This window comes from Aegilops tauschii, chromosome 4, assembly GCF_002575655.3.
Source record: "Aegilops tauschii subsp. strangulata cultivar AL8/78 chromosome 4, Aet v6.0, whole genome shotgun sequence".
Taxonomy (NCBI): domain Eukaryota; kingdom Viridiplantae; phylum Streptophyta; class Magnoliopsida; order Poales; family Poaceae; genus Aegilops; species Aegilops tauschii.
In genome coordinates this window covers 333,689,322-333,716,440 of record NC_053038.3, presented here as the reverse complement: position 1 = coordinate 333,716,440, position 27,119 = coordinate 333,689,322, and the positions used below count along the sequence as shown (strand labels likewise).

Sequence of the window (27,119 nt, the reverse complement as noted above, 5' to 3'; positions counted from 1 at the left end):
GGACAGTATGGAAGAGTGAGTGCTTTGGAAACTGCTAAGCTTATCTGGAATAGGCTGTCCAAAGTGAATGAAGGAGTCTCAACTCAGCGTGACTCTCGAGTTGATGTTCTTCGCAATCTCTTCAACCGCTTCAAAAGACTCGACAAAGAAAATGTTCAACAAACCTTCAATCGCCTCACTGACATCTCAAATGAGCTTGCGCTTGGTGCCACTGACATCACCGACCATGAGGTGGTGAAGAAATTGTTGAGATCGCTTGATTCCTCATTTGATACTCTGGCATTGATGATACAAGAACGTGCTGATTACAAGTCACTTGATCCCGCTGATATCCTCGAGAGGCTAAATACTCATGAGTTCCAGCTTGCTGAAAAGAGAGATCTCTACGGTTCGAGCTATGGCAGATCACGTGCACTGAAGGCCAAGGTAGTTTCTAAGTCTAAAGATGAAGACTCTGGCAGCAGCCTTGGTGATCCTGAAGAACTGAGCCATGAACTAGCACTGCTCGTGAAGAAATTCCAGAAGTTCTCAAGACGTGGTCGCTTTGGAAGATCCTCAAGGAGCAATGATTCCTCGTCCAGTGACTACAAGAAAAGGCTTTGTCACAAATGCAAGAAACCTGGACACTACATACAAGATTGTCCTCAGTGGGAAAAGGAATCAAAGAAGAAGAAATACAAGGATTACAGTTCTGATGATGCGAAGAAAAAGAAGAAATCATCAAAGTCTTCATCATCAAAATCCTCAAAGTCTTCATCTCACAAGAAGAGCAGCTCCAAGAAGGCTCGGGCATTCATTGGCAAGGAACTGGGCTCTGAGGCTGAATCTGAAGAAAATGAGGAAGAGGAGGCGTCTGAGGAGTCCGAATCTGGTGTGGCGAGCCTAGCTCTCGCTACTGCATTCGTGAGCAAGTCTATCTTCAACTCTGAAGAAAATGACCTGACCAACAAGGTTGATGAAGGCAATGATGACTACACTCCCACCTATTGCTTCATGGCAAAGGGTGCCAAGGTACTCAAATATACCTCCTCTGAATCAAGTGAGAATGAATCTGATGAAAACCTCAAGCCCAGCTATTCTAAACTTGCAAAGATTGCTGTGAAACAACAAAGGGCTTTTGAAAAGGTTCAAAACATGCTAGACAAAAGTGATGATATGTTGGGTGAAGAAATGGATCGCACTAAAACCTTGGCTGAAAATCTTCAGAGACCTCAGACTAGGTTTGACAACCTTCAAGGTCATCATAACACTCTCTTATCTGATCATGAGAAGCTTTCTTATGAATTTCTTCAAAGAAAGCAAGATCTTGAAAAGCTAAAAGTGAGTTATGAAGATCTTCAGAAGGAGCGTGATTCATTACTTGCTCAACAAATCAGCGCTTCTCAGGAAGAATTTGTCCCTCCATGTTTGAAGTGCATTGAAGGTGAATCTGCTAATTCTTCACCTGAATGTTCAAATGCTTCTAATGTTACAAATTCTTCACCTGCCTCTGCTATCACTAATTCCTCATCTGAGGACATTGCTAGTATCACTGACGATGCAGGGCTGAAGGAATTGTACATGACAAGCATGTACAAAAGCCTCAAATGGCATCAGGCTCTTTGTGATGTGCTTAAAAAGCAGATCCTCAACAGGAACCCTAGGAAAGAGGGTATTGCCTTTGAAAGGAAACTCAATGCTGATGGTACATATTGGAAGCCTGAGCAGTACCCCAAAACCTCATGGGTTGCTGCAAAGGGACCTCCAGTTGATCCATCTATATCTGGCTTTACATGTGAATCTTCTCATTCTTCTGATGAGTCATTTGACTCCAACTATAAACTGTTTAAAAATCAGAATGGTGAAGTATTTGCTAGATATGTTGGCACTAACTGCAGGAATGGTTCTCCTATGAAGAAAATCTGGGTTCCCAAAAAGTGCCTTGAAAGTCTTCAGGTGAATGTTCTCATGACACCACCTGTGAAGAATAGGAACCCCAGATCAAATTCTTCATATGGACCAAATTCTTCATATGGATCCAAGTCCTCATACGGATCGAATTCCTCACGTGGATCAAATTCCTCAAAAGGATCAAAGTCCTCATATGAATATCATCGTGCTAACAACTCTGTTTCACAGGGAAGAGCTAAGGGCTATGAATATGAGCATTATTCTTCTAATCATTATGTTCATAAGTCCTCGAAGAATTTCTCTGCTTATTCATATGCTTACCCTAACTCCTCTTATGTGAAACGAAATGGATTGGTTTCTATGCCACCTTTCTCGTATGGAGCTCGCAGAGTGATGAACTCTTTGCCACCCCTTCAGATGTGGGTGGTGAAGAAAAAGAACTAATCTCTTCTGCAAGGTCAGGTCTCCAGACGTGCGTGAACGTCTGAAGAATTTGCTGGATACCTGAAAAATTGCCTGAAAGGACGCAGGCTAATCATGAAGAAATGAACTTTCATTTCTCACGTCCTCATACTGCTTTATCTGTTCTATTACTTGATGAAATTGATCTGATGAATTGATGTCATATTCTTCACTGATGAAGTATATGAGTTCGTAAGCTGCACTAATTCATCTGCAGGATGATCAACCCAAAGCCACTGAGTGGGTCCTCGATAGTGGATGTACAAATCACATGACTGGTGACAAGAATCTATTGATGGATGCTCCCTTATCACCATCACATCTGAAGCATATCATCTTCGCTGACAAAGGCAAAAGTCAGGTATTGGGTCTAGGTAAGGTTGCGATCACAAAGGATCGACACATGGACAAAGTCATGCTTGTCGAGTCCTTAGGATACAACCTCATGTCTGTCTTAATGCTTTGTGATCTTGATATGGTTGTTGTCTTTGGCAAGTATCATTGTGTTGTGGTTATGGAAGCTGACAATTCCAAAGTCTTCGAAGGCTTTAGGAGAGGAGACTTGTATATTGTTTATTTCTCTACAGGACCGCAACCAGCCGTGTGCCTACTTGCAAAAGCTTCAGAAGGCTGGCTCTGGCATCGACGACTTGGTCATGCAGGCATGAGGAATTTGCACACGCTTGCGAAGAAGAAGCATGTCATTGGCATTGAGAATGTCAAATTCCTCAAGGATCACTTATGCGGAGCCTGTGAAGCTGGGAAGATGACAAAGGCTAAGCATCCCGCGAAGACTATCATGACCACTACTCGACCATTTGAATTGCTTCATATGGATCTCTTTGGTCCTAACCATTATTCTGCAGTTTCAAATGATGCATCTCAATATGGCTTTGTTATTGTTGATGATTACTCTCGATACACATGGGTACACATTGTCACTTACAAACATGAAGTGCAGGAAGTCTTCAAACGATTTTCCTCGAGGGCTTCAACCAACTTTAGTGTGAAGATCAAGCAGATCAGAAGTGACAATGGAACTGAGTTCAAGAATTCTGGTCTTGATGACTATCTTGATGAACTTGGTATTACTCATGAGTTATCTGCTCCTTATACTCCTCAGCAGAATGGCGTCGTGGAGCGCAAGAACAAGACTCTTGCTGAGATGGCTCGCACTATGCTTGATGAATACAAAACGCCTCGTCGTTTCTGGATTGATGCAATTGATACTGCGTGCCACATCATCAACAAAGTATATCTTCACAAATTCTTCAAGAAGACTGCCTATGAACTCCTCACTGACAAGAAACCCAATGTGAGTTATTTCAAAGTCTTCGGTGCTAAATGTTGGATTAGAGATCCTCATCACAACTCAAAATTTGCACCGAAAGCACATGAAGGTTTTATGCTTGGTTACGAAAAGGACTCGCACACCTACAGAGTCTTCAACAACATTCTTCACAAGGTTGTTGAAACTGTAGATGTGCGGTTCGATGAAACTAATGGCTCGCAAAGAGAGCACCTACCTTCTGTGATAGAAGAACCAGCACCTGAGGAAACTATCAAGTTCAAGGCTACTGAGGATGTCATTCCTATCGAAGAATCTGCTGAAGAATTCATTCCAGAACGTGAAGAACGTCGAGCTAATGCACCTGAAGAAAATGCTGATCAAATTCCTCGACGACAACCAGCTCATCCTCGCGTTGCAAAAGAAGTGCAAGTTGAAAAGATCATCGATGACATTGAAGCACCAGGTCCTCTCACACGCTCAAAAGCTTCACATTTATCTAACTTTTCTGGGCACTATGCTTTTGTCTCTATCACAGAGCCCACTAAGGTAGATGAAGCATTTCTAGAGCCTGAGTGGATTCAGGCCATGCAAGAAGAATTACATCAATTCGAGCTCAACAACATCTGGGAACTGGTCAAACGTCCAGATCCTCACAAGCACAATATCATTGGCACAAAGTGGATCTACCGCAACAAGCAAGATGAAAATGGCCTTGTGGTGAGGAATAAGGCACGGCTAGTAGCTCAAGGCTACACACAGGTTGAAGGAATTGATTTCGATGAAACTTTTGCACCTGTTGCTAGACTTGAGGCTATTCGCATATTACTTGCTTATGCTAACCATCATGATATCACTTTATATCAAATGGATGTGAAAAGTGCATTCCTCAATGGTAAGCTTGAGGAAGAAGTATATGTTGCTCAACCCCCAGGTTTTGAAGATCCAAAGAATCCTGACAAAGTCTTTAGACTCAATAAGGCCCTCTATGGCCTCAAGCAGGCCCCTCGGGCGTGGTATGATACTTTGAAGGAATTCCTCATGAAGAAAGGCTTCAAACCCGGTTCACTCGACCCTACTCTTTTCACTAAATCTTATGATGGTGAATTGTTTGTGTGCCAAATATATGTTGATGATATTATCTTTGGTTGTACTGACCAACGTTATAGTGATGAATTTTCCTATATGATGAGTGAAGAATATCAAATGTCTATGATGGGAGAGTTAAAATTCTTCTTAGGTCTTCAAATTCGTCAACAGCGCAATGGCATATTCATATCTCAGGAGAAATACCTCAAGGATGTACTGAGGAAATTCGGCATGCAAGATTGCAAAGGTGTCAAAATTCCTATGCCCACAAATGGCCATCTGTGCACTGATGAAAATGGTATTGACTTCGATCATAAGGTATACCGCTCCATGATTGGTTCTTTATTGTACTTCTGTGCATCTAGGCCAGATATAATGCTTAGTGTTTGCATGTGTGCCCGATTTCAAGCTACACCGAAGGAATCACACCAGAAGGCTGTGAAGCATATTCTTCGATATCTAGCTCACACACCAACACTTGGATTATGGTACCCCAAGGGCTCGGCTTTTGATCTCATTGGATATTCTGACTCTGACTATGCTGGTGATCGTGTGGACCACAAGTCAACATCTGGTACATGTCATTTCCTCGGACGATCTTTGGTTTGTTGGTCCTCGAAGAAACAGAACTGCGTATCACTGTCTACTGCTGAAGCTGAGTACATTGCTGCTGGTTCTTGCTGTGCTCAATTGCTGTGGATGAAGCAAACTCTCAAGGACTACGGCGTCAACGTGAAGAATGTGCCTCTCTTCTATGACAATGAGAGTGCCATCAAGATTGCTCACAACCCAGTTCATCACTCGAAGACAAAGCACATTCAGATCCATCATCATTTTCTTCATGATCATGTGTTGAAGGGCGACATTTCTATTGAGCATGTGAAGACTGAAGAACAGCTAGCCGATATCTTCACAAAGCCCTTGGATGAGAAGAGATTTAGCAAGTTGCGGTGTGAGCTAAATATCTTAAAATCTTCAAATGTTCTTTGAAAAGGACACTCATCCTAACACTTATGCAAAATTGATGACTTTGATGTGCAACACACGAAGAAACGTTTTTCTTCAATCAATGAAGAATAACACTCTAAGTGTGAAGAAATTAACGAAGAATTTGATTCTCAGAACCCTACGACAATTGTACGCGGTGTCTGAAATCATCAGTTTATGTCCTCTACAGCATTCACTTATTGCTATTTCTTCAAGTTGTTGTTTTTCTGCTAAGTGAATGTGATCGGACCCTACCCCCTCTATGCTAAACTCAACCGAATCTATTCACCAATTCTTCATGTGCGTCCTATTTGAAACTCGTTCAAAATCTTCACTGTGTCCTTGTCAGCTGAAGAATTTGCGAACGGAACGTTAAAACTTATCTTATCCAAACTTTCGGCCTTGCCGCTCAAACCGTTCCGCATTCCACGATAACACTTATCTATTCACCCACGATCTCACACGATCTCCACTTCTCAGTATGTGGGTGACACATGTCAAGCGAATGAGAAGGGTCAGGGGCACGTTCGTCCAAATTCTTCGGGCGAACAGTTTTTCACCGTGGCTATAAATACTCCCCTCCCCTTCCTCACTTCCTTTACTCCGCTCGACCTCTCTCAGCTCGAGCTTCTCAAACCCTAGCGCCGCCGCTACTTCATCGTCGTCGGTGAGGAAGAGCTTCACTGCCTCGACCTCGTCGCCGTCGTACTCGCGCCGGCTGCGGATTTCTTCACTCCGCCGCCGTTGTACCTGTCTTCCTCCGCCAAGTTAGGGCGTGGAAGATCTGCACTGACGAACTTCACATCTCCACTTCCCAGTTCATCGTGTTCTTCGTCCAGGGTAATTAAAAGTTACTTTTACTTCCCTCTTTGATTCAAATGATTTCTACAAAATCTTCAAATGTGTTTTTCTTCAAATCTTCACACACTAAACACCTCACATGTTATCTATTCTTGATACATTTCTCTAAGCTACGTTTTTCTTCAAGATTCCTCATTTGTGTGGATCTTCGATCTATACAACTCTGGAACCTAAGACAAAGAAAGCTTAGTGAAATTCTTCAAGACTCATCTGGTCAAATTCCTCAAACTTGTTCTTTTTGAAAAACCTTCTGAGAACGCATATGACCTCTCCAAATTCCTCGCAACTATACTCTGTTCACAGGTACTCATGTCCGCTGCTGAATCACTAGGTTCTCATCAACTTAACTCATTTGCAGCGTTCCTCGAAGAAAAGTTGCATACTTCTTCAGAGAATTCAATTGTTCAAATTCCTCAATTGAAGAAAATGGCTGACGGTAAGAAGCCACAGAAAGGAGGAAAAAGGCCTGAAATCAATACTGCCTTTGAGATCCCTGATGACATATACAAAGACTATTGCACTCCTGATGAGGCCAAGTTTGGAAAAGAGGACAAAAATCAGCGCAAGGTGCGCATACAGAGGATAGAGAGGAGATGGGCAAGAGAGTGGAGGGAGTACAGGTATGTAACTCCCAAGTACATGAAGAAATTCGCACTCAACCCTCCATGCCCAAGACCTCCATTGGCACCTGGCCAAGAAGCAGATCCCACTAGCCTCAAGCGTGGTGAGGATTATCCTGATGAATGGGCCAAGCGCCAAGCCAAGCTGGCTAGACAAGCCAGAGAAGCAATGAGGAAATTCAACGAGGACTCTGCTGCTGTTGCTGCCTCTACTAAGGCCTCTGCTAGCAAGCTGAAGAAATCCATGGCAAAGAAGCCTGCACATAAGCCGAGTGCTTCCTCTTCATTGCCCTCACGGCCGAGTTCCTCAGCTATGCCCTCAAGGCCAGAATCCTCAAAGCCCTCACTGCCAACTCCTCAAGCTCCTCCTGCTCCTCCAAAGTCCTCAGCTCCTCCGCCAAAGTCCTCAGCTGCTCCGACAAAATCCTCAGCACTTGTGCATCTTGCCACGTGCCAAAGGACGACAGGCATCTCTATTGCCTCAGGAGCTTCTGCTAGTTCTTCAGCTGCACCAAATTCTTCAACTGGCCCCTCTCTGCTGAAGACAAAGGCCACTGCTGGACGAGGTTCTCGCCCAAGTCCTCACAAGAAGCAGGTCGCCTTCCAAGTGTCGTCTGATGAAGACGAAGCTGATGATGATGAACTAGCTGAAATCATCAGAGACAGACAAGTCAAGGGCACTAGAGCCAAAGGCAGCAATGTGTCGTTACTTTTGGATCCAAAGCTGATCCTAGACTTCATTGACTTATGGCACAAGGATCCCAACACGCCCTTGCCAGAGATGAACCTCACTCCTGGTCAAAGTCATGTTTTGACTGCCTTCATTGAAGAAGAAAAGTGGAAATTTGAACAAGGAAGAAGAGTAAAGAAAGCGCAGTACAAGAAAGAACGCTTTCTGAAGCAAAATGTCCTGAAGCTTTCCCCTGAACAACTCGTTGCCTTACAAGCTGAGATCAAGCAACTGAGTGATGAATTTGATCGTTACTATGCTGACTGGCTTGGAGCCGAAGTCAGATTTGTCAAGATAACTGAAAAGTTCACGTCAAATGTTGCAGCCCTATCGCAACAAGAAATTCCTCAGGCTGAAGCATCTGCTCGGCCGACTGAAGAACATGCCAGCACCGCGGATGACATTCAGGCTGCTGAAGAAAATGTGAGTTCCAGGGCTGATGACTGCATTCCAGCCGCTGATGAAATTGCCAGGGCATCCACTAGTGGTGCGCCTGAAGAAAATGAAGAGGTCAGGGCAACTCCATCGGTTGTGCCTGAAGAAAATCAACCACATTCCTCTGCTCCTCCTGCGCCTACCCCAATTCTGATCCTTCCATCCGCTTCAGATGTGAAGAAGACTAAGGCTGCAGAGCGTGCAGCAGTGAGGAAAAGGAAAGCATCAGCTTCATCAGATTCTTCAGCTCCGAAGAAGATGAAGAAATTGATCAGCTCATTTGAAAATCCAATTGATGTTGTTCCTGTTTCCAGCATGCCATCAAAGGAAATCATCCCTTTTGATGAAGAATATGTGATCCCTAGCGGATATGATGAAGAAAATCCTTCTACTGCTTCGTCAGAGCAGATGGATGAAGAAATTGAAGTGGATGAAATCCCTTCAACACCAGTTGTCTCCTTGCCTATGCCTCAGTTTACTGCTGAAGAGGCCGGCGTCGAAGAAATGGAAGATGAGGATGTGGACATTGGCTATACCACACCTGTGCTGAATGATGACTTTTGGGAAAGTCAGCACCCCAACTCTCCACTGTTCACACCGTTGCAACAAATTCCTCAATCCCCAATAACTACAGTTCAAATGGGATCTGATGAACCACATGCCACACCGTCTATCCGTGAAGAAATTCCAGCCACTAGTGCTGAAGAAAATTTAAATGAAGAATTGAAGACCCAGGCTGTTACTGGAGTAGAAGCTGAAATTCCTCAGCCTGAAGAACTTGAGATTGTGATTCCTGAGGTGATAATGCAATTGACTGACACTCCTCAGCCCAAGCCAAAGGATCCATTCTCAAAGAAGCAGAAATTCAAGGCTGATGATTTCTTCGGCGAGCACGTGTTCTTCACTGACTACAATCCCTATGATTCTGCTCGTCTTAGAAGGAAGCGCTTCTGGACCGCCAGCCAGGCCAACTTCTATTCCTCAGTGCTCTTCAACAAGGACAAAGTCTTCGACCACGAGCATATTCCTCATGTGGACATGGAATCACTGCCATGCTTCACACCTGTCCTCAGTGTGCTTCATGACACAGGCCTCCTCAACTTTTGCACAAACATAGTTGATTGGAATGAAGAACTCATTCTTCAATTCTACGCAACATTGCACATCACAGGAGATGTTGACGATGTGAACTCCTGGGTTTTGGACTGGATGACCGAAAACACTCACTACAAAGCACCGGCCTCTGAATTACTTCACGCCCTGCCCATCAGTCCTCCACCTGAAGGAGCTCGTTGCATGTACCAAGAGCCTGAGCTTACTGATCACTATATGCAAGTGCTGATGAAGCCATTGAAACCTGGTCAAGCCTCAAGGAAAAAATTCCTCGTGAAGGAATTGCAGTATGTACCAAGGACAGTCTATCGCATTCTGACGAAGACTATGAGTCCAATCAAAGGCCATGACTCATCTGATGAGGAAATTGTCGGCATCATGAAGAATATGGTTTTCAACATCATTCATGGCATTCCTGTCAATTATCACGATTTCTTCATGAGGACTCTGGCAAATGTTTCACTTTCTCCGTTTGAGCTGAAGCCTTATGCACCTTGGATTATGAGATTCCTCAGGACAAGGTCTTCACTCAACTACAAGGCTGATTTTCAGAATCACCTCAGCTACTTGCCCCCGATTGAAGTCCTCAAGCGGACCTATTCCTCAGCTGATGAAAAGGGCAAGGCACCAGCTATTATTGATGAAGGTATTTGTCCATTGGATGGTCAGTTTCGCAAAGCTGCATCTTATTCCACCAATGATGACTCTGCCACTCATGATTCTGCAGCTCATGCATCCAAGCCAAATCCTCAAGCCACTGCTCCCCGTGTGATGACTGACCGTGAGCTTCTGCTAAGTCTTCACCAGAAGGTGTATCGAAACCATAAATGGGTTAAGCATCAGTTTGGTTCAATTCTTCACAACATGACTGCTACACATAATGCAGTGAAGAAAAACTATTACTACCTCCATGAAGTCTTCGGTCGCACCTGGGCCATTCTATCACATGTATATGGTGAAGAAGATCTGAAGAACATGGGTCTCAAGGAAGATTTTGACTGGTCTGCACCTCCACCGAAGAAATACAAGAAAGTCAAGGTTCCTTCCTTGGTGGCCAGCTCCTATTCTTCATCGCGCGACACCGATGAGCATGAAGACTTGGACGACACTGCGGCAGGCCCTACATCAACAAACGACCCCAACAACGCTGGCGCTCCTTCATCAACTTGATATTCTTCAGGGGCGTTAGTCCTCTTTTTTGATCCTTTTGGTCATTCGATGACAAAGGGGGAGAAATTTGAGTTAGTCTTCAAGCGGGTCTATCTTATATGGGCGTTTTTTTTCTAAGTTGCAACTCTCGTTCTTTGAAGACTTTGCTGGATCAAGTTGTAAACTTAAACTCTATGGTGGCCTAATACTTTTGCTGTGATTTTCTGCATGCTTATTCCTCATTAACGTTAATGCACGCATGCTGAATTACATCAGTCACCATATTTCATCATGCATTTCAAATTCTTCATATTATATGTCAAATGCGTGTATGAATTACAAGATATAGGGGGAGTTCTCCATGATTCTACTCTTCAAGTGTGCATTGCTTCAAAAGCAAATTCCTCACTATGCACATCTTCAGGGGGAGTTCTTCTATATCTTGCAATCAAATTCCTCAATATCAGTATTTACACTTCATATGTTTATCCCCGTTGAAAACTTAACCTATATTGTCATCAATCACCAAAAAGGGGGAGATTGTAAGTGCATCTAGTGCCCCTTAGTGATTTTGGTGTATTGAAGACTTATAGGTTAAGGGACTAATGTGTTTATGAGTGTACACAGGTCTATAAGTCTATGAGGATTTTGATATTTACAGAGAAAGTCGACCCCTAAAATGAAGTTCCTCGATTGAAGACTTTGGATTTCTGAAGACTTTCTGAAGACTTTGAAAGTGAAGAAATTGGTGTGACCTTGAAGACTTGGTATTCATTCGAGGAACATGAAGCGTGAAGACTTTTGTTTTCGTAGTTTCATGTTCTCTTTCTTGAGTCATAGGAAACACCGTACTGTTAAAGGGGGTCGAGGAAATACTAAGAAAAAATTTCCATGTGATGCTCAACTCAAAATCCTACACCTACCAATCCCTTCGAGTGAAGCCATTGGAAATCTCATACAGTTCAGTCATATTCTCCAGTGATAGAGACGAAGTTCTTCTGGTCTCTCAGAATTTGTTCTGACTGAGGAGTTAGGAATTCGCTAGTGCGGATTGCCTACACAGTGAGGAACATGATGGCCCTGAGGAATTTGATACTCAAATTTCCGACCGTTCCTGTGATATGCGCCAGCTGTCCCAAAATATCTACCCACCTAACGGTCATATCATTGAAGGGCATTTATGTATTATCATGTCGAGCTGCTCCCTAGGCTATAAATAGCCGCCCCTACAACCACTAGCTGGTTGGCTGCTCCGAGAGAAACTGACACTTGTCATTTGAGAGCATCTCATCCTCCGAGGACTTTGAGCGAAAATCATCAAGTGAGGAAAACCCAAACCCAAACACCTACAAACTCAAAGTGATTGAGCATCACTGGAGAGATTGATCCTGCGTGGATCCGACGCTTGTTACCTTTGAAGACTGTGCTTCTTCCAGACGGTTAGGCGTCATGGTCTAGAGCATCCAAGAGAAATTGTGGATCGCCGAGTGACCGAGTTTGTGAAGGTTCGGAAGTCACCTGAAGACTTACCACGAGTGATTGGGCGAGGTCTGTGTGACCTTAGCTCAAGAAGAATACGGTGAGGACTGTGTGTCCTCAGGTTTAAATACCTAGCCGCTCCAACCAGATGTACAATTGAGACAGGAGTTGGAACTGGTCTACCAAATCACTGTCTTCACCAAGCTTACTGGTTCTATTTCCTCAACTCTTTCATTTCCTCATAACTGTGCTGTGTGCTTGTTCATATCTGTGTTTGAAGAATTTGACTGAGACTTTCTCAATTTCCTCAGTTCAATTTCTTCAGTCTGTTTGTCTTCATCCTGTGCTATCCTGTGTTTACGCTTCTGTACTCTGTGTTTGTCTTTATTTCATCATGATGACCATGCCTATGTTCTGCTATGCTTACTCTTGAGTACTTATTCCGCTGCAAGTAGTTCTTCACTTAGGAATTTCCTCACCCTGAAATTCTTCAGTGAAGAATTCATAAAAATCGCCTATTCACCCCCCTCTAGTAGATATAACGCACTTTCACAAAGTCTTCAGTTGAAGACATTCATTTTTAGGGGTCAATTTTCTCTGTAAATATCAAACTCCTCATAGACTTATAGACCTGTATACACTCACAGACGCATTAGTCCCTTAACCTACAAGTCTTCAATACACCAAAATCACTAAGGGGCACTAGATGCACTAACAGGGTTTGACTGTAATACTGTTGCAACATATGCATCTCTACGCTGAACAAAGGGGGCACTTGATGCACTTACAAGAACCTTTTCGATGCTCGCCGCGATATTTCACCAAAACATAGGATTAGAGGACAGTGATCGGATCCTAGGTGAATTTCCGCCATGAGAGAGCACCTCGGGAACTTGCTCTTCCAATTCGTAGACACAAACGCCCTATCTAGGACGCCCCGCCCCGGGTCGTCCTGATTATTTGATCAGGTTAACCTAGTGCCAATCCTATGGAGCTCGATTAGCTCGAGTTCCGCAACCCAATCATTAAACATGTCCACACTCCTTTGATTATTTATACGAAGATTGCTCTTATCCACCGTCCCTCAGATTAAGTTAAAATCGCCACGATCACAAAAAGGGCATGTCACTGTTTGAATTTTTTTGTAGAGCTCGCCTAAGAACTGGGCAGATCGAGCATATCCACCGGTCCATATACCACCAACAACTCCCATTTGAACACAATATTTTTTTTGAATTATTTCTACGCCCAAGAAAAATGCTCCCCTTGTAAGTTTTTTGATTCAGTGCTCATAATTGTGGTCTTTAGAGGATGGAGAGAAGAGAGATTTTTGGGATCTTTAGAGAAACCCATCATGGTGGTGAAGCGGCTTCTAGATTGAGAGACAAGAGAACTTTGGCGGTCGCTGAAGCCGAGAAGAAACCGTTTCTTGCGTCGGGGGTAAGAGACAAAGAAGGGTGTGGTGGTGTGGGCGGCGTGGGGGGTTGCTCGGCGCTTTTGGTTCGAGTGGTGGTAGTGCGGGGTCGTGGTGCGCCAAGTTTGTAGCACATGACGGCTTGACATCGCGATGTGGGAATTGTTCATATCTATCGCTATATACATAACGATCGACAGTTAGTCCGGTCCTCAAATTATATGATGAAATATTTCTGATGATGTTGTGTTGTATCGATATGGGGGTGTATATTGTGTACAATAAGGAGGGAGACTTGTTGATGTTATCTCTAACTCAGACCTAAATAGTACTATATTTCTAACACACGGCAGCATCTGTGTGACCAATTGTCTCCTTAATCCTAACCTCCAAGAGAAACCCTGAGAAGCAGGCGATTGCCTCGGATACCACCATACCGATACGTGAGTAGTAGCTAGGGACATGGCGCGCGCACACGCCCAAAGTGGCTGGGACTGAGAGCATCAGCATCGTATGCTAAAGCCGGCTTTCGCCCCCCTCACATGCATGGGAGGTGGGTGCTTTCTGGGAGATTTGGAGATAGCAGCAGTGGCAATAAAGGGCCGGAGCAAGCATGATGTAATAAGCCGCTTTTTCTAGGGGCCAGCAAAGGCGACGGTAGAGCTGACCGACTGACCCCCACACCAGAGCCAGAGACATACCTCGTAATCTAATCCTGCAGCTGCTCTCTGCAGGGGAGGGTGCCTGCAGAAACCCGGATATCTCCTCGCTTTCTAGGATTCCTTTTCGGGAATTCGGGCGAGAATGGAAAATCCGCTCTTCTGTCCGTCCTCCCACGGGCATATGGTTGGCTGCGGATCTGCGCGCCGGAGATAAATAAGACCAGCCGCGGCCGTGATTTTCAAGTCAGTGCTACTCGACGGCTCAGTAAAGAAGAAATGATGAACTCATGACTGTACATTTCATCATTCACTCAATCACCGCAAAGTCCTCTCAGTTGATTTTACAGATAAGCGAGATGGACTGTACGAAGATGCCAAGGGACAGTGGAGAAGAAATGATGAATAGATAACCGAGCAATTCATCATTCGTTCAATAACCGGGAAAGTCCTTTCAGCTGATTCTACAGATAAGCGAGACGGATCGGACGAAGAGGACAAGGAGAGAAAAGGAAATGGACAAAGTCCACTCCATTTCATTTTCTCTCTCTCTCTCGTCTCGTCTCCCCACAGGCACACGAACGCAGCGCAAAGCAGGAGCATGAGCTCGGAGGAGAATAAATTCTTCGCTTTGTTCTCCTAGCTCTGCTTTGCTCCTCCTTTCTTCTCCGCCCGAGCAGGCGAGCACCCGAGAGAAGGGCAGCAGCTCCCCCCTCCCGGCGGAAAGCTGGCCTTTGTACCCATCTTTCGTCCCCGAAAGCCTACGCGCCCAGCCTCTCCCATCGCCATGCTAGAGCTCCGCCTGCTTCCCGGAAGCTTCTCCGATCGATATCCAGCCATGCACCGGCCACCACCACCACCACCACGTACGTACGCCGGCACGCCTCCCTACGCACGCGCCGGGCGAGCGCTAGCCCATCTCCAGCTCCACCACCATCATCATCATCTCCATGATCTCCATGCATGCACGGCTCGCCTCGCCGCTTTGCCGCTTTCTGACAAAATTCCGCGCCCTTTTTGTCGACGGGCACTGAAAGAGAGGAGGAGGGGAGGGAGGAGGGGCGGGGAGGAAAAGGCCCAAAGCCCCGGGTGGGTGGGCGTGCCCGAGCCGAATCTTGGCATTTCTAGGGATTCTGATGAGGCTTTACGGTCTTTTGGCTTGCCGGCGAGGGGAGCGTGTCCTTGACGAGACCGACCCGCCACCACCCTGCGGAGAGGGGGAGAGAAGCTTCGGCGCTGCTTCCTCTGCTCCTTGCCGCCGCTATTTATAGCCCACGTACGTACGTGGTCATCACTTGCACAGCCAGCTCAGACTCCTACGCCGCCCACGTACCTCACTCACCTCAGGTGAAGCTAGCTAGTGAAGTGAGCTTAGGCAAGTCAAGTCCGTGATGGATTTGAAGAGGGTCCTGGACATCGTGGAGGAGGAGGTGGTGGACGGCGACGAGGAGGAGCTCGCCTCCCCGGACGCCAAGCGCCGGCGAACGCTTCTCAAGTGAGTGCATTCTTGCTTCTCTACAGAATGGTTTCAGGCTTTGAGTTTGCTTGGTTCTGACGATGCTCGGTACCTTTTGCTCTGTGCAGTAGTAGCTCGATGCAGGAGGCCATTGGCGCGCAGTACATGCAGAAGCATCTGCCCAAGCTGGAGCCGTTTCTGCGCAGAGTTGTAAGCACATTTCTCTTCATCTTTACTCTGCAGAATTCGGCTTCTTCGGTAGCAATGCACTGACTCTGTTGCGAATTCAGGTGCAGGAAGAAGTGCACAATGTTCTTATCCGCCACATCGATTCGGCGCACAGGTTAGCGCCTAAATACTACAAATAATAACTGTGTTTAGTGATTCAATGTTCTGTGTGCAGTTACATGCTTCATTAACATACTACTATACAAGGTTACTACTGAAACACTACTAGCGTAGCAACAATAATATGGAGCAGATAAAAATCTGAAGGTCCTTTTCACTGCTGAATTTGCAATTTTGAAGTCGTAACAAACAATATGGACCTGAATGTACTACTCGTAATGCTGTTGAAAACCCTTTAAATTGCCAGCCTATGGTTGTTACAAACATTAGCCAGTGTAGTAGTTCCTTTTTTAACTTTATTATAGGGCTGCTAATTCTACCTTGGCCGAAAGTGTTACGTTATACTAGGTTCCTTCCTGTTTTTCTGACTAAATTTCTGCTCTGCATTACTCAGGCTTCCACTTCAGTTAAAGACGAGCAGTAAAAGATACAAGCTGCAGTTCCAGGGCAACCTGCCTCAGACCCTTTTCACGGGCAACAGGGTAGAGGCAGAGAACAAGCAGCCACTTCGAATTGTTCTCACCGACGCCGTCAACAACCAGCTGATCACCTCAGGCCCCTTGTCCTCCATGAAGGTGGAGCTCCTCGTCCTGGACGGCGACTTCAACGCCGACGAGCGCCTTGAGCACACCGAGAAGGAGTTCAGCGAGAGCATAGTCTTCGAGAGAGAAGGCAAGAGGCCGCTGCTGTCCGGTGAGGTGGTCATTGTGCTCGAGAAAGGCGTGGCCTCTGTCCGCGACATCTCCTTCACGGACAACTCCAGCTGGATCAGGAGCAGGAAGTTCAGGCTCGGCGCGAGGATGTCTCGCGCCAGCTCCATCGAAGAGAGGGTGCAGGAGGCTGTCAGCAACCCCTTCCTGGTGAAGGATCACCGTGGTGAAGGTTTGTGATTATTAATACAGTACATATTTTAACCAAACGCAATGTTTTTTTTTCCTTGTATAGTTTTCTAACTGGTTGAACTTTTTATTCTTCAGTTTACAAGAAGCATCACCCTCCTGCGTTGGCTGACGACGTATGGCGTTTGGAGAAGATTGGGAAAGACGGCGTTTTCCACAAGAAGCTCGCTGACTTTGGCATCCACACCGTTCAGGACTTCCTCAGGAACTTGGTGATGGACCAATATGGACTGCGCGGCGTAAGAACCTGGCCTGCCTCTTTCTACAGAGTTTTCTGTATTATAGGTTCACTGCTTCGCACGTACAAACTATATATTCTCATCACGTGTGCCATTTTCAGTTGCTCGGCAGTGGGATGTCGAACAAAATGTGGGAGTCAACCGTGGAGCATGCCCGGGAGTGCGTCCTGGACGACAAGCTCTACTCCTACTGCAGCGGGCACGGGATCATCCTGCTCTTCAACTGCATCCATGAAAACATCGGGGTCGTGGTCGGGAGTAACTGCTTCTCCGTGAATGCCCTCACCGCAACGCAGAAGGTGGTTAGAACCTCTGAAAACACTTCATTTCGGACAGAGACGTCTCTGTCTCATGAACAACGGGTGGATCGTTCGTAAACATAACAGCATCCCGTTGCATGCAGGCGCTGGTGGTGAAGCTGCAGCAGGACGCGTACAAGTTCCCGAGCCGCATCGTGGAATTCAAGGTGCAGTCGCAGAGCGCCGACCAGTCGCCGACAGCGCCGGTGCCGCCGGGTCCAGCGAGCACGCAGATGCCGGGCCTTCCTCCTCAAGGTGGTCAGTCTTCTCCCACCAGGTGTTTGTTGGTTGGTTCCGTCCTAAGGCCGTAGCCCCCCATCATCTCACTCTTACTTTTGTTTCTTGTGTCTGATGATCAGGCGAGGCGAACCCACAGCCACAGGACCATGGCCTGCTGCCCCTCCACGATGCCGCCCTGGGCCTGGAGGATGTTCTGCACCAGCACCACCGCCACCACCATAGCGAGCCCTGGATCACCAATGGCTTCGACGCGACGAGGGACCCTTTCGACATGCTGCAGTTCAGTGGCTCGTCTCAGCCGTGCGGGCTGCTGCTCTCCAGCACCGGGGCGAGGTTGTGATCCATGCATGCAGTGCCTCGCTGTGACTAACTGTCTGCTAAGTGCTAAGTTGCTAACACGTACTACTCACATGTCGTTGTTGTTTCGTGGGTTGGGGTGATGCATGCAGAGAGAAGGCAATAAAAGTAGGTAGCGTGATAGGATTTGTAGCACATGGGGGTCTTGTAAAATGTGATATTACAAAAGCACTAATCTGGATTTTCTCCATGCTAGGAGCCTCCATCTCCTGTGTGTAAAAGGTACTTGCTGCTTAGTAGACTTTATTCGGTTGTGTGTCAATTTTTCCCAAGGCAAAGGATGCCCCACTTGTAAGTTGTAACCTTTCTCTGTCCGCAAAGGACAGTGAAATGAATGAACTTGTAAACTTTCTCTGCTGACAGAGTACACTTAAATGAAGTAAGCCTGTAATCTTTCTTGGAAACGACCACAACGGACGTGCCAATACTGCTTTAGCGTACGGCGCCTCGTAGCTTTGCTCTCGTCCACGTGCCCCGGGTAATCCTTACAGTTAAGCTCCCGAGCAGTAGAGGCATAGTAGAGCTCCAAAGTTTTTTCCTCAAAGTGGACCCTACATGTAAGGGTCTTGTAGGGTCATCGGTCCCGCATGACAATATCGGAACCCACATCCCATTAAAGCATTTTTCAAAAAAAAATGTATTTCTTTTGTGAATTTCCAAAAATATTCACAATTTTAAAAACATTCTTGAATTTAAATAATGTTCATAAATTTAAAAATTCTTCATGATTATCAAAAAATATTCATGAATTCTAAAAAATGTTCACGAGTTTTATAATTGGTCATGATTTCTAATAATAGTCACAAATTTAAAAAAAATTGCATATTTTTAAAAATGTTTGTAAATTTAAAAAATCATGTATTCTAAAAAAATGTTCACGCTTATAAAAAATGAATTTTAAAAAATGTTCAAGATTTTGAATTATGTTCCCAAAATTGAAAAACATTCTTGAATTTTGTAAAATAAAAATAAAACAATATAAAATAAACAGGAGAGTAAAACATGGAATAAAAGGTAGACAAACAAGACCAAAACCTCAAGGACCGTCCTACATGGCCAACCCAATACAACCCGTGGGGGTCCGTGTTTACTCGACCGCTTCCACAGTAAGCACGGAATGTGAATTGACATAATAAGTTTTTGGAGAAAAATAGGCTTAATTTCAAAACCAAAGAACGACGCTGCAAAGCGCATGTTATCCTCTAGTAGCTATGAAGTATCAAGTCATTAGAGTGACAGTTGGTACAAATAGGGTCATTGCATACGGTTTAAAACCACATGAGCAGTCGGCGCGTGTGGGTGTGGGTGAAAGGGGAGGAGTCATCCACGTGACTGGAGAAAACATGTGTGAATGGGTAGTCTGCCGCACACAAATTTCTTAAATAATGTGTGTGCGATGATTAAACAAATGCACAAGGTCAAAAAATATGCAAACATTTGCGATCAGGGATCTATAGCTTAAATGTGTGTGATTGTTTGGACCATTTCACACGATCACATAAGGAGAAACATTTGTGATTGAGGTCCTATTGGACACGGTTCAGAAAAGGTAAATGTGTGTGATTGTTTCAACCCGGCACACGCTTTATCTAAGTCCGTGATGGTTCATTCCATTGTGCACGCTTGATCTTCTAGTTTATGACTGAGATTACGTTTAGCATCGGACAAGGTTGATTTAAAGCTCATGTGTGGGACTAGGAGCTATCGCTATCGCACACCATCCAAAATGATTGTGTGTGTGGGGGGGGGGGGGGTGGGGGGTCTGTTGTAGGGTCCAATCACACTTGTTTCGCTGTTTCATACCATGTGCGATGATTGTGCAAACGCATACGATTTGATTCTCGACAACATGTTTCCTATCCTACCATACACTCAGTTGTAGAGAACCGTGTGTGATTTAACTAAGCACAGCCAAATAAGATTGTCGAAACTGAAATAGTTCTAAAAAAGAAAATTCGCCAGAATATGCACAGATATTGCCCACAGGATTGAAAGGCGTCTAGAGGGGTGATGGCTAGACACTACCAAGGCCAGATTAGCAATTTTAATGTTTCATAACTTTTAGGCAGATTTTGGCGCAAGCTAAATAGCAACAAGTATAGCTTACACATGCATATCTAGAGTATGGGCAATGAAAAATAACAATCAAGCAAATGTACGTAGTTAGGTACTAGAGTTTGAGATTCGAAAACAAGGGTTGATAGGAAAGATTTTTGACCCGTGGTTCCAATAGGTGGTGCTATCGTACGTCCACGTTGATAGAGGCTTCAATCTCCAGGATCAATGATCTCAAGGTTCCACGGAGGAATCGAATCCATAAAGGGCTCTACCACAAAGGGTCCACGAAGAAGCAACCTTGCATATCCCATCATGGCTTACGCCCATGAGGGAATAGCCTCACTTCGGGTAGATCTTCACGAAGTAGGCGATCTCCTTGCCCTCACAAACCTCTTGGTTTCTCCGCACGATTTGGAGACTCCCAAGCACACCTAGTCAAGCTAGAAGGCACCACCCTCTAAAAAGTAATAGGTGGGTTTGTTGATGATGAACTTCTTGCTCTTGTGCTTCAAAAGATAATCTTCTCAACACTGAAACACTCTTTCACAGATTTTGGCCTTGGGTCAGGAGAGGGTTTGGGTGGAAAGCAATGAGATGACTATAAATCAAGGTTCTATGGCTGGAGTGGAACCTCTTTGATCTCAACAGAAGGATGGGGAGCTCTCTCTCTCAGAAATATGGGTATGGAATGTGTATGCTTCCCTCTAGTTGCTCTCTGAGAGTTTGGTGGAGTGGGTGAGCGGTTTTATTCGGGTGAAACCACTCGATGAGACCAATCAGTACAAAAGTATTGAACTTTAGGCGTTTTCAATCAATGAGGTAGGGTCAAAACGTTCGGTGGCTCTGAGTTGTGATGACCTAAGCACTTTCCATAGTTCAGTGTTACCGATTAAAACCACTCAGAAATTCTGAATGAATTTCAGTTGACAACAGAAGGTTGGTAAGTGCTCTTAGGTGGGATCGAAGTGTCAATTCGGTGGAACCAAAGTTCTAGGGTTTTGCAGCGACTAGGTCATGAATGGTTCGGTGAAACCAGGTGTGTCTCTTTCGGTGAGTCTGAGTTTCACTTAGGGTTTGTGACATAGTGGAATGTGAGAATTTGAATTAGGCTTTTGGAGCTTGATCTCTAAGCGCTTAAGTAGTGAGTCCATGATCACAACTTCATCCCCTTTTGATATGGCATACCTATGGACTCAGTGTGATCTTGGATCACTTAAACATAAAATGGAGTCTTGGGGCTTGGCCAACACTTGTTGTTAGTATCTTGAGGGGTCCACATACACTTTCCAAAGTTCTGCCTAAGTTAAACTTCCTGAAATATACTCAAGGAAAACATTAGCCCAACAATATGTATGTTGACATGAATTACCAAACCATCAAGGGAGTGAATGTGCTTTTAACATCTCCCTTTTTTGTAATTGATGACAACATACATCAAAGCTCTAAATGAAGAAATATTAATTGAAGAACAATATGAAGTTTTGACAAACATGGAAAATATAGGAGCTCCCCTAAGATTATGCATATTTAGAAATTTTCTTTTGGAATGCAAATGCACGATTGAATAGGTATTGGAGACTCTTCTATATCACATGAATCTTTGGTGGAGTGCATCAGAGCAAAGGGACATGAACCCTAGCTAAATACATATATTTACAACAAGAAGGAATCATGACATTAAAGTGAAAGATGAACACACAAAACTGAAATACCAAGCAGAGATTCATGAAGAGATGAACTTGTGAAAATAAGGTTAGAAAACACAAGGATCTCACTTCATGAACATGAAAAGTAGTAATACTACATGTATGAAATTTAATGTTCCCAAAGAATTTGACTGAAACAAATTCAATAGGATCTTAATAAGATCCCCCCCCCCCCCCCCCCCCCCTATTCGATTTCTTCTCCCCATGTATCATGAGACTTTTATTGGGAGTAGGTTTATGAGGTAAGAGAAAATCTTGATAAATATCAAATAACAGTTTCAATACCAGTTTCTCCCGATGTGCATATCACTTTGAATAGATAAGTTTTCTCCCTTTAGATATAAGCTTTGATGTGCATATCTCTTTCCCTTTGACATCAATTTCCAAGAAGGGTTAAGTCCTCTTGTTTGTATATGTCAAATGGTAAGGATTATAAATTTGCACAAGAAGCGTCATGGTAATTTGGAGAGTTTGTAATAGTCATTGAGTAAAGCCGGGAAAGTATGATTCAATAGAAAACGTTTAGCAAACTTTCTCTTATCTATGCGGTTCGGTGTCTCCGAGCAAAATCAATCGGATTTTCCGATGGCTAGTTAATGACAAGGTACATGCTTCTATATTACCTACTCCCTCTGGGTCATCTATTTTAGAACCGAGGGAGTAGCATTTTTCATCGGTCTAACCGACGTGCCATGGAATAAGCGATTGAATATTTCGGTTTCACTGAGTGAGGTTCATTCGGTATGACCGAGAATTAAGATTGTAGAAGGTTCAAGTCTGGTGTCTCTGAAAACTTTCCTTTTGGAGGGACCGATTACACTTAGATGAAGGAGGTGTGGTTTGTACCGTCATCGGTGCCTGGCGCCAAATAGGGTTTGGGACTTCCTTGTTTAGATTACAGTTCTTTATTTGCTCAAAAAGAACAGCTGAAGGAACTAGGTTTGAAAAAAAAACAGCTCAAGGAAGTAAGCCTGTAATCTTTTGCTGACATGGGCATAGCTGGCAGCGGCAGCTCTATAAATTAACATGACGATATTTGGATGCTTCAGCGCTCAAGGCCAGGAACAACACTTCAACAAAAAGGAAGAAAGCAATGTCCTCTACCATATGTCAATATTCATAGTATGCTTTCTGTTATCCTCACCTTGCAGTGGGAACGAGATACTCTGACTCAAGGGAAGTTATTAGTATACATATATGCGAACAGTATCATCTCTATGACTTGCCTTCTCTATTTTAAACATGGAGGCCATTGTACCTACCTAACTTGCCTCCTAAATGTCAGAGGATCCAGTCATCAGAACACAGCGGGAAACAATTGTACAGCATTTGGGTTATGAGATCAACCAATCTCCAGTCAAGAGTTTTATCTTACCTCCAGACAAGTTGCGCCGCTGTCTCCCTGCTGATCAGATTTAGTAGTGAAATTACATGACAAGCACAACAAAAACCAACCCAGAATGCAGTAGTAGCTTCGATAAGGATAGCATCAAACATTAGTCAGTTCGGTTCCATACAAGGTACATTTCAAAACAGCAAGGAGGAGTCTTGCCGTTGCTTCCTGAAACATTTTTAAGCTAGTAATTTCACTTTACAGGCTAAGGTACAGAGAAAAACCTAGTGCTGAATTTCAGGGAGCTATCTTCTCAGAGCAAATGGAAATTTCATCACCGCTCTTGATAGACAACAAGCTTGTTAGCGGCCCAATTTGTTCAGTTCAGGCCAGAACACAGTTAGTTTCACCCAAATAATTCTTCGATCCAGTGACAAACAGTTTATTCTCTCCTCTTTTCACATAGAGCAGAAAAACTGAACCAGAATACTAGTTCTCATGGACGAGCACCAGTCAGTGCTATTGGTACTTTCAAGTGCATGCAGTCGAGCGATTAGATCTTTTACCTTCCATTGCATCCTTCTTTTTTCTACAGCCGGAACAAAGATAAGGACAGCTCGATGGTGTTGACGGGGCAGAGCAGTAACCTCCCCCATTATCTGTTATTAAATCTTCGAATGGCACTTGGTCCACTTGACAGATTGCACAGCGAAATGGGGGCAAATTTGCTTTTGACAGGGAATTCCTACCCAACCTGCAAAAGCCAGGGGACAAGATGTTAGTATGCTGTCAAAAGGCTTAAAATGAACACGGTGAAGTAGAATACCAGATGGCATTCCTCAAACAAACAAAATGTCAATCAGCAATATATCTCAACAGCCAAGTGGACAAACTGATAAGAGAAGCATGTAATGACTGAGGCCATTAATTTATTATACAGCAAATCGTATATGGAAGAGCCAAAGTGAGATGCTCCTAGCGGCAGATGCAGTTTGTTCATTCCAGTGCTAACCATTCTTGCAAACCTGATCCTCTACTGACAATGAGAAAAGTAGGATCCGTATTAAGGCGCTGTAGTGGCATCCAAGATAAGAATCCTATCTTTCTAGACCACCTACTAGTCTACAGAAGTACTACTGCAAGATAAATGCAAACTAAGAAAGGTGATATTCTATTACATTACCTATGTTCTGTGACTGGAAGAAGCACAACAACTCATCAAATGACTATACAAATAGAAGTCATCTCAAAATCCTGGTTGTCCATCTCCAGTCAGAATGTGACGAGCAAAATATTTTTCGTGTATTACTTGGCTCCTTTGACCTTGGTCTACATTCTAATTTTCAACTAGACGGCATATTTAAGTAATGCCTCAAGGACAATGCCACCAAGAGAAATGGACAAGGCCACCACAAAGAACAGAAAACTGTCACCATGAGCGTGAATACATATCTGGCAAGTACACCAGCTATATGCACCTAACCAAGAGAGTGGAAAAATAGGTCCAGTAATTCAACAGCACCAAACATAAAGGCATGTCTGGTACCCAGGACATGATACATAAGACCAATTCATGGGGAGCTTGTGCAATGTTGCTTTACTGCTTTTCATGAAATATTAAATAGCTACAGATGAGATTGAACAACTGACGCCCCAAAAAAAAAGACTACCAGTGCTAATCCAGAAACGTTCAGTTAGGGGGTGGATACAACCACTTGTTCTTCACCATCCCAAAGATGTATTGTATATCATCAAACTAAACCAGGGATAAGGAGATAAAAGTGAAGCAAAAGGAAATTATCCAATGACAAACACAAGATTCACATATGACAAATAAATGCACAACTAAAAACCATGTACTTTACTGATATGCATAGTATATAAAACAATATGAACTGTAAGAGAAAAATAAGAACATGCCTTTCTTCCAACGATGCAGAGCCTTCTTCAAATAATTCCTCCACAAATCCAAATGAAGCAGACTTTTTTTTGTTACCAAGCTTTCCAACAGAGCTATGGGACCTCCTACCAAAAAGAAGAGACCTCAACTTGCTCTGATTTTGCTTTGGAGACGACGGCGGTGGTGTTGAACAATGATCAGATGGGATGATATCAACAACTACACAAGTTGTATCATCTTTCAATCCAGTTGTCTTTAGAGCTTGCTGTACAAGCAAAATTGATCTCAGTTAGATGGTCAAGACAATCAAGCATACCATCGAAGTATGGGACAATTTAACAACTGCGGTGAAATGCTTACTGACCTTAACAACAAGCTTTGCAGCCAATTCCGCAGGCAAACCTCTGCACGCCTGCGCTGCAATCTCTGAGGACACTGCATCCCATATTCCATCTGATGCAATTATTAGCCTCCCTCCAGCATTGGATAGCTATGGCAAGCCCAAGACACACATGTTAGTCAAGATACACTAGAATAAGCTACGCTCATGGCATTTGATCAAACTTCCAAAATTCACCTTCACTTGCTTGACATGTGGAATTGGCACGATGAACTCCCCAACATCGGTGTCCCCAATTGATCTTGAAAGGCACAGTCCACCTGGCCAGCATCGGAGAGGGCCAACCTATATAAAAATAAACAGAACAATTTACCCCAAAGTTTATATCCAAACATGCAGTTGTATCCCCAAGCTGTTCCCAGTAGAGCGCTACCTGCTGTCCACCGCAGAGGTTCAGCCGGCTGACCTCCCCTCCACTCGCCGTGACACGTTCCCGCTCCTCTACATTCTCCTCTAGCCTGTGGTCAACGGTTAGCAGAGAGACCACACCACCTTGAGTGTCAAGGATGCACCTGGAGTCTCCGACTGACGCCACAGTCACGGTGAATCCATCGATGACGACCAACGTCGCCGTCGTCCCTGACATTTCCCCTGCACCAATTCCCAGAGTTAACAGCATCTTAGTGATGAGATTCGCCGGGGAATATAACGGCATTGCAAGGACCTTCTCTCTGAGTCTCACCCTTGCGCTGGAAGTCAATGTCTGTCTTGACGAAGCCTGCCACAAGCGCGCGCGGCAGCACCTGCAGCCAGTCCTCGCGGCTGATACCCTGCGGCACGGCGCTCATCACGTCGTCGAGCAAGTGCTCCTTGCTGAACACCGCCGCGGACACGCCATTGTGACCGTCGAACACCTACAGTCAGCAGATCCGAGAAACAAACACGCCCTCACATGGCCGAACCCGAGAGAGAAAAAACAAAAGGGGCGCTGCGAATAAGACAGTGCGCGTACCGCGAAGACGGAAAAGGCCGAGGAAGGGTCGCCGGGGATGCGGAGGCAGTCGGGCTTGACCAGGAAGTAGTCCTCGCCGCGCTTGGCGAAGCCAGAGTGGCCGTACCGCACGAGCGGGCGCTCGGAGCCGCCGCCGCGGAGCTCGCGGCCGATCAGCGTCGCCAGAGGCAGCGCCGGGGGCAGCATCTCCTCATTGGAGGCGCTCTCCATCACAGCCCCCTGCTGCGGTCCTAGCGAAGAAGCGTCTTCCCAAGAACCCGCTCGAATGGCGCCATTTCTTGCGGGGAAAAGCTCTGGTCGGCGGCCCCGGCGGGGAAGGCTCCGAGTTGGATCTGAGACGACGCGACGGGTCCTCGTATTCCGGGGCCGGCGTCGCAATGCGGGCGGCGGCGAGCTGGGGTTTGGGGAATTCGGTGAAGGGAGTAAAGGCAGAAGGGACAGAGGAAGTCCGCCGACTCTAGAGTGACAAGGTGGAGAGGAGTGGAGTATTATGATTTGGAGACATAGTGGGGGGTTTGGTTTGGTCCAAATTATTCAAGCTAAAAACTTACTAAAATGAAGAGTACTCGCAAGCTTTTAATAAAATAAATAAAGAGTAGTGGGGTGGCTAGCCCAGTTGGGCTACGTAGGACTAGTGCTGATTAACTTAGCTATAGGAGGTCAATGGTGGCTTACAGCTTTAGATTAAGAAACATGTGTCTCTCTCGATTTGCTCCTGCTTGTCGTCTGACCGTCGAGTGTGTATGTCTTTTCTCT

At 44.9% G+C, this 27,119-nt stretch overlaps 3 protein-coding genes across 6 annotated transcripts; 2 read left to right on the top strand and 1 right to left on the bottom strand.

The window, feature by feature from the left end:
* The first annotated feature begins 285 nt into the window (after positions 1-285).
* On the top strand, positions 286-14,470 carry LOC109785282 (uncharacterized). The gene is made up of 2 exons (XM_073497711.1): positions 286-1,125; positions 14,252-14,470. Exons 1-2 carry the CDS (start codon positions 286-288, stop codon positions 14,468-14,470), a joined length of 1,059 nt encoding a protein of 352 aa, XP_073353812.1.
* A 242-nt stretch (positions 14,471-14,712) lies between these two features.
* Positions 14,713-18,418, top strand: LOC109785360 (calmodulin-binding protein 60 D). 4 transcript variants are annotated; one of them, XM_020343960.4, is made up of 8 exons: positions 14,713-15,671; positions 15,761-15,842; positions 15,923-15,975; positions 16,375-16,862; positions 16,958-17,118; positions 17,220-17,417; positions 17,522-17,675; positions 17,777-18,418. In XM_020343960.4, the coding sequence occupies exons 1-8, from the start codon at positions 15,568-15,570 to the stop codon at positions 17,995-17,997; spliced, it is 1,461 nt and encodes a 486-aa protein (XP_020199549.1). In that variant the 5' UTR covers positions 14,713-15,567; the 3' UTR covers positions 17,998-18,418. The 4 variants fall into 4 exon arrangements, with proteins under 4 accessions (XP_020199549.1, XP_020199562.1, XP_020199556.1 ...); XM_020343973.4 differs by having other exon boundaries at positions 17,522-17,694; XM_020343967.4 differs by having other exon boundaries at positions 14,717-15,671; positions 17,522-17,672.
* Positions 18,419-23,251: 4,833 nt separating this feature from the next.
* On the bottom strand, positions 23,252-26,869 carry LOC109785124 (probable protein phosphatase 2C 33). Its single transcript, XM_020343735.4, has 7 exons — positions 26,364-26,869; positions 26,094-26,265; positions 25,785-26,002; positions 25,589-25,696; positions 25,376-25,501; positions 25,032-25,276; positions 23,252-23,865 (listed from the first exon to the last, which is right to left on the bottom strand). The coding sequence occupies exons 1-7, from the start codon at positions 26,571-26,573 to the stop codon at positions 23,643-23,645; spliced, it is 1,302 nt and encodes a 433-aa protein (XP_020199324.1). The 5' UTR covers positions 26,574-26,869; the 3' UTR covers positions 23,252-23,642.
* Between the last annotated feature and the right edge of the window lie 250 nt (positions 26,870-27,119).

Bases quoted from the DNA above. Each gene is read 5' to 3' on its own strand.
- LOC109785282 (XM_073497711.1), top strand. From the start codon at position 286: ATGATACAAGAACGTGCTGATTACAAGTCACTTGATCCCGCTGATATC. The intron at 1,126-14,251 runs GTTCAAAACATG...TGCTCTCTGCAG, and splicing joins AACAAAGGGCTTTTGAAAAG to GGGAGGGTGCCTGCAGAAAC.
- LOC109785360 (XM_020343960.4), top strand. From the start codon at position 15,568: ATGGATTTGAAGAGGGTCCTGGACATCGTGGAGGAGGAGGTGGTGGAC. The intron at 16,863-16,957 runs GTTTGTGATTAT...TTTATTCTTCAG, and splicing joins GAAGGATCACCGTGGTGAAG to TTTACAAGAAGCATCACCCT. The intron at 17,119-17,219 runs GTAAGAACCTGG...TGCCATTTTCAG, and splicing joins ACCAATATGGACTGCGCGGC to TTGCTCGGCAGTGGGATGTC.
- LOC109785124 (XM_020343735.4), bottom strand. From the start codon at position 26,573: ATGGAGAGCGCCTCCAATGAGGAGATGCTGCCCCCGGCGCTGCCTCTG. The intron at 25,697-25,784 runs GTAGCGCTCTAC...ATTTTTATATAG, and splicing joins ACCTCTGCGGTGGACAGCAG to GTTGGCCCTCTCCGATGCTG. The intron at 23,866-25,031 runs GCATGTTCTTAT...TGGCTTTTGCAG, and splicing joins TCTGCATCGTTGGAAGAAAG to GTTGGGTAGGAATTCCCTGT.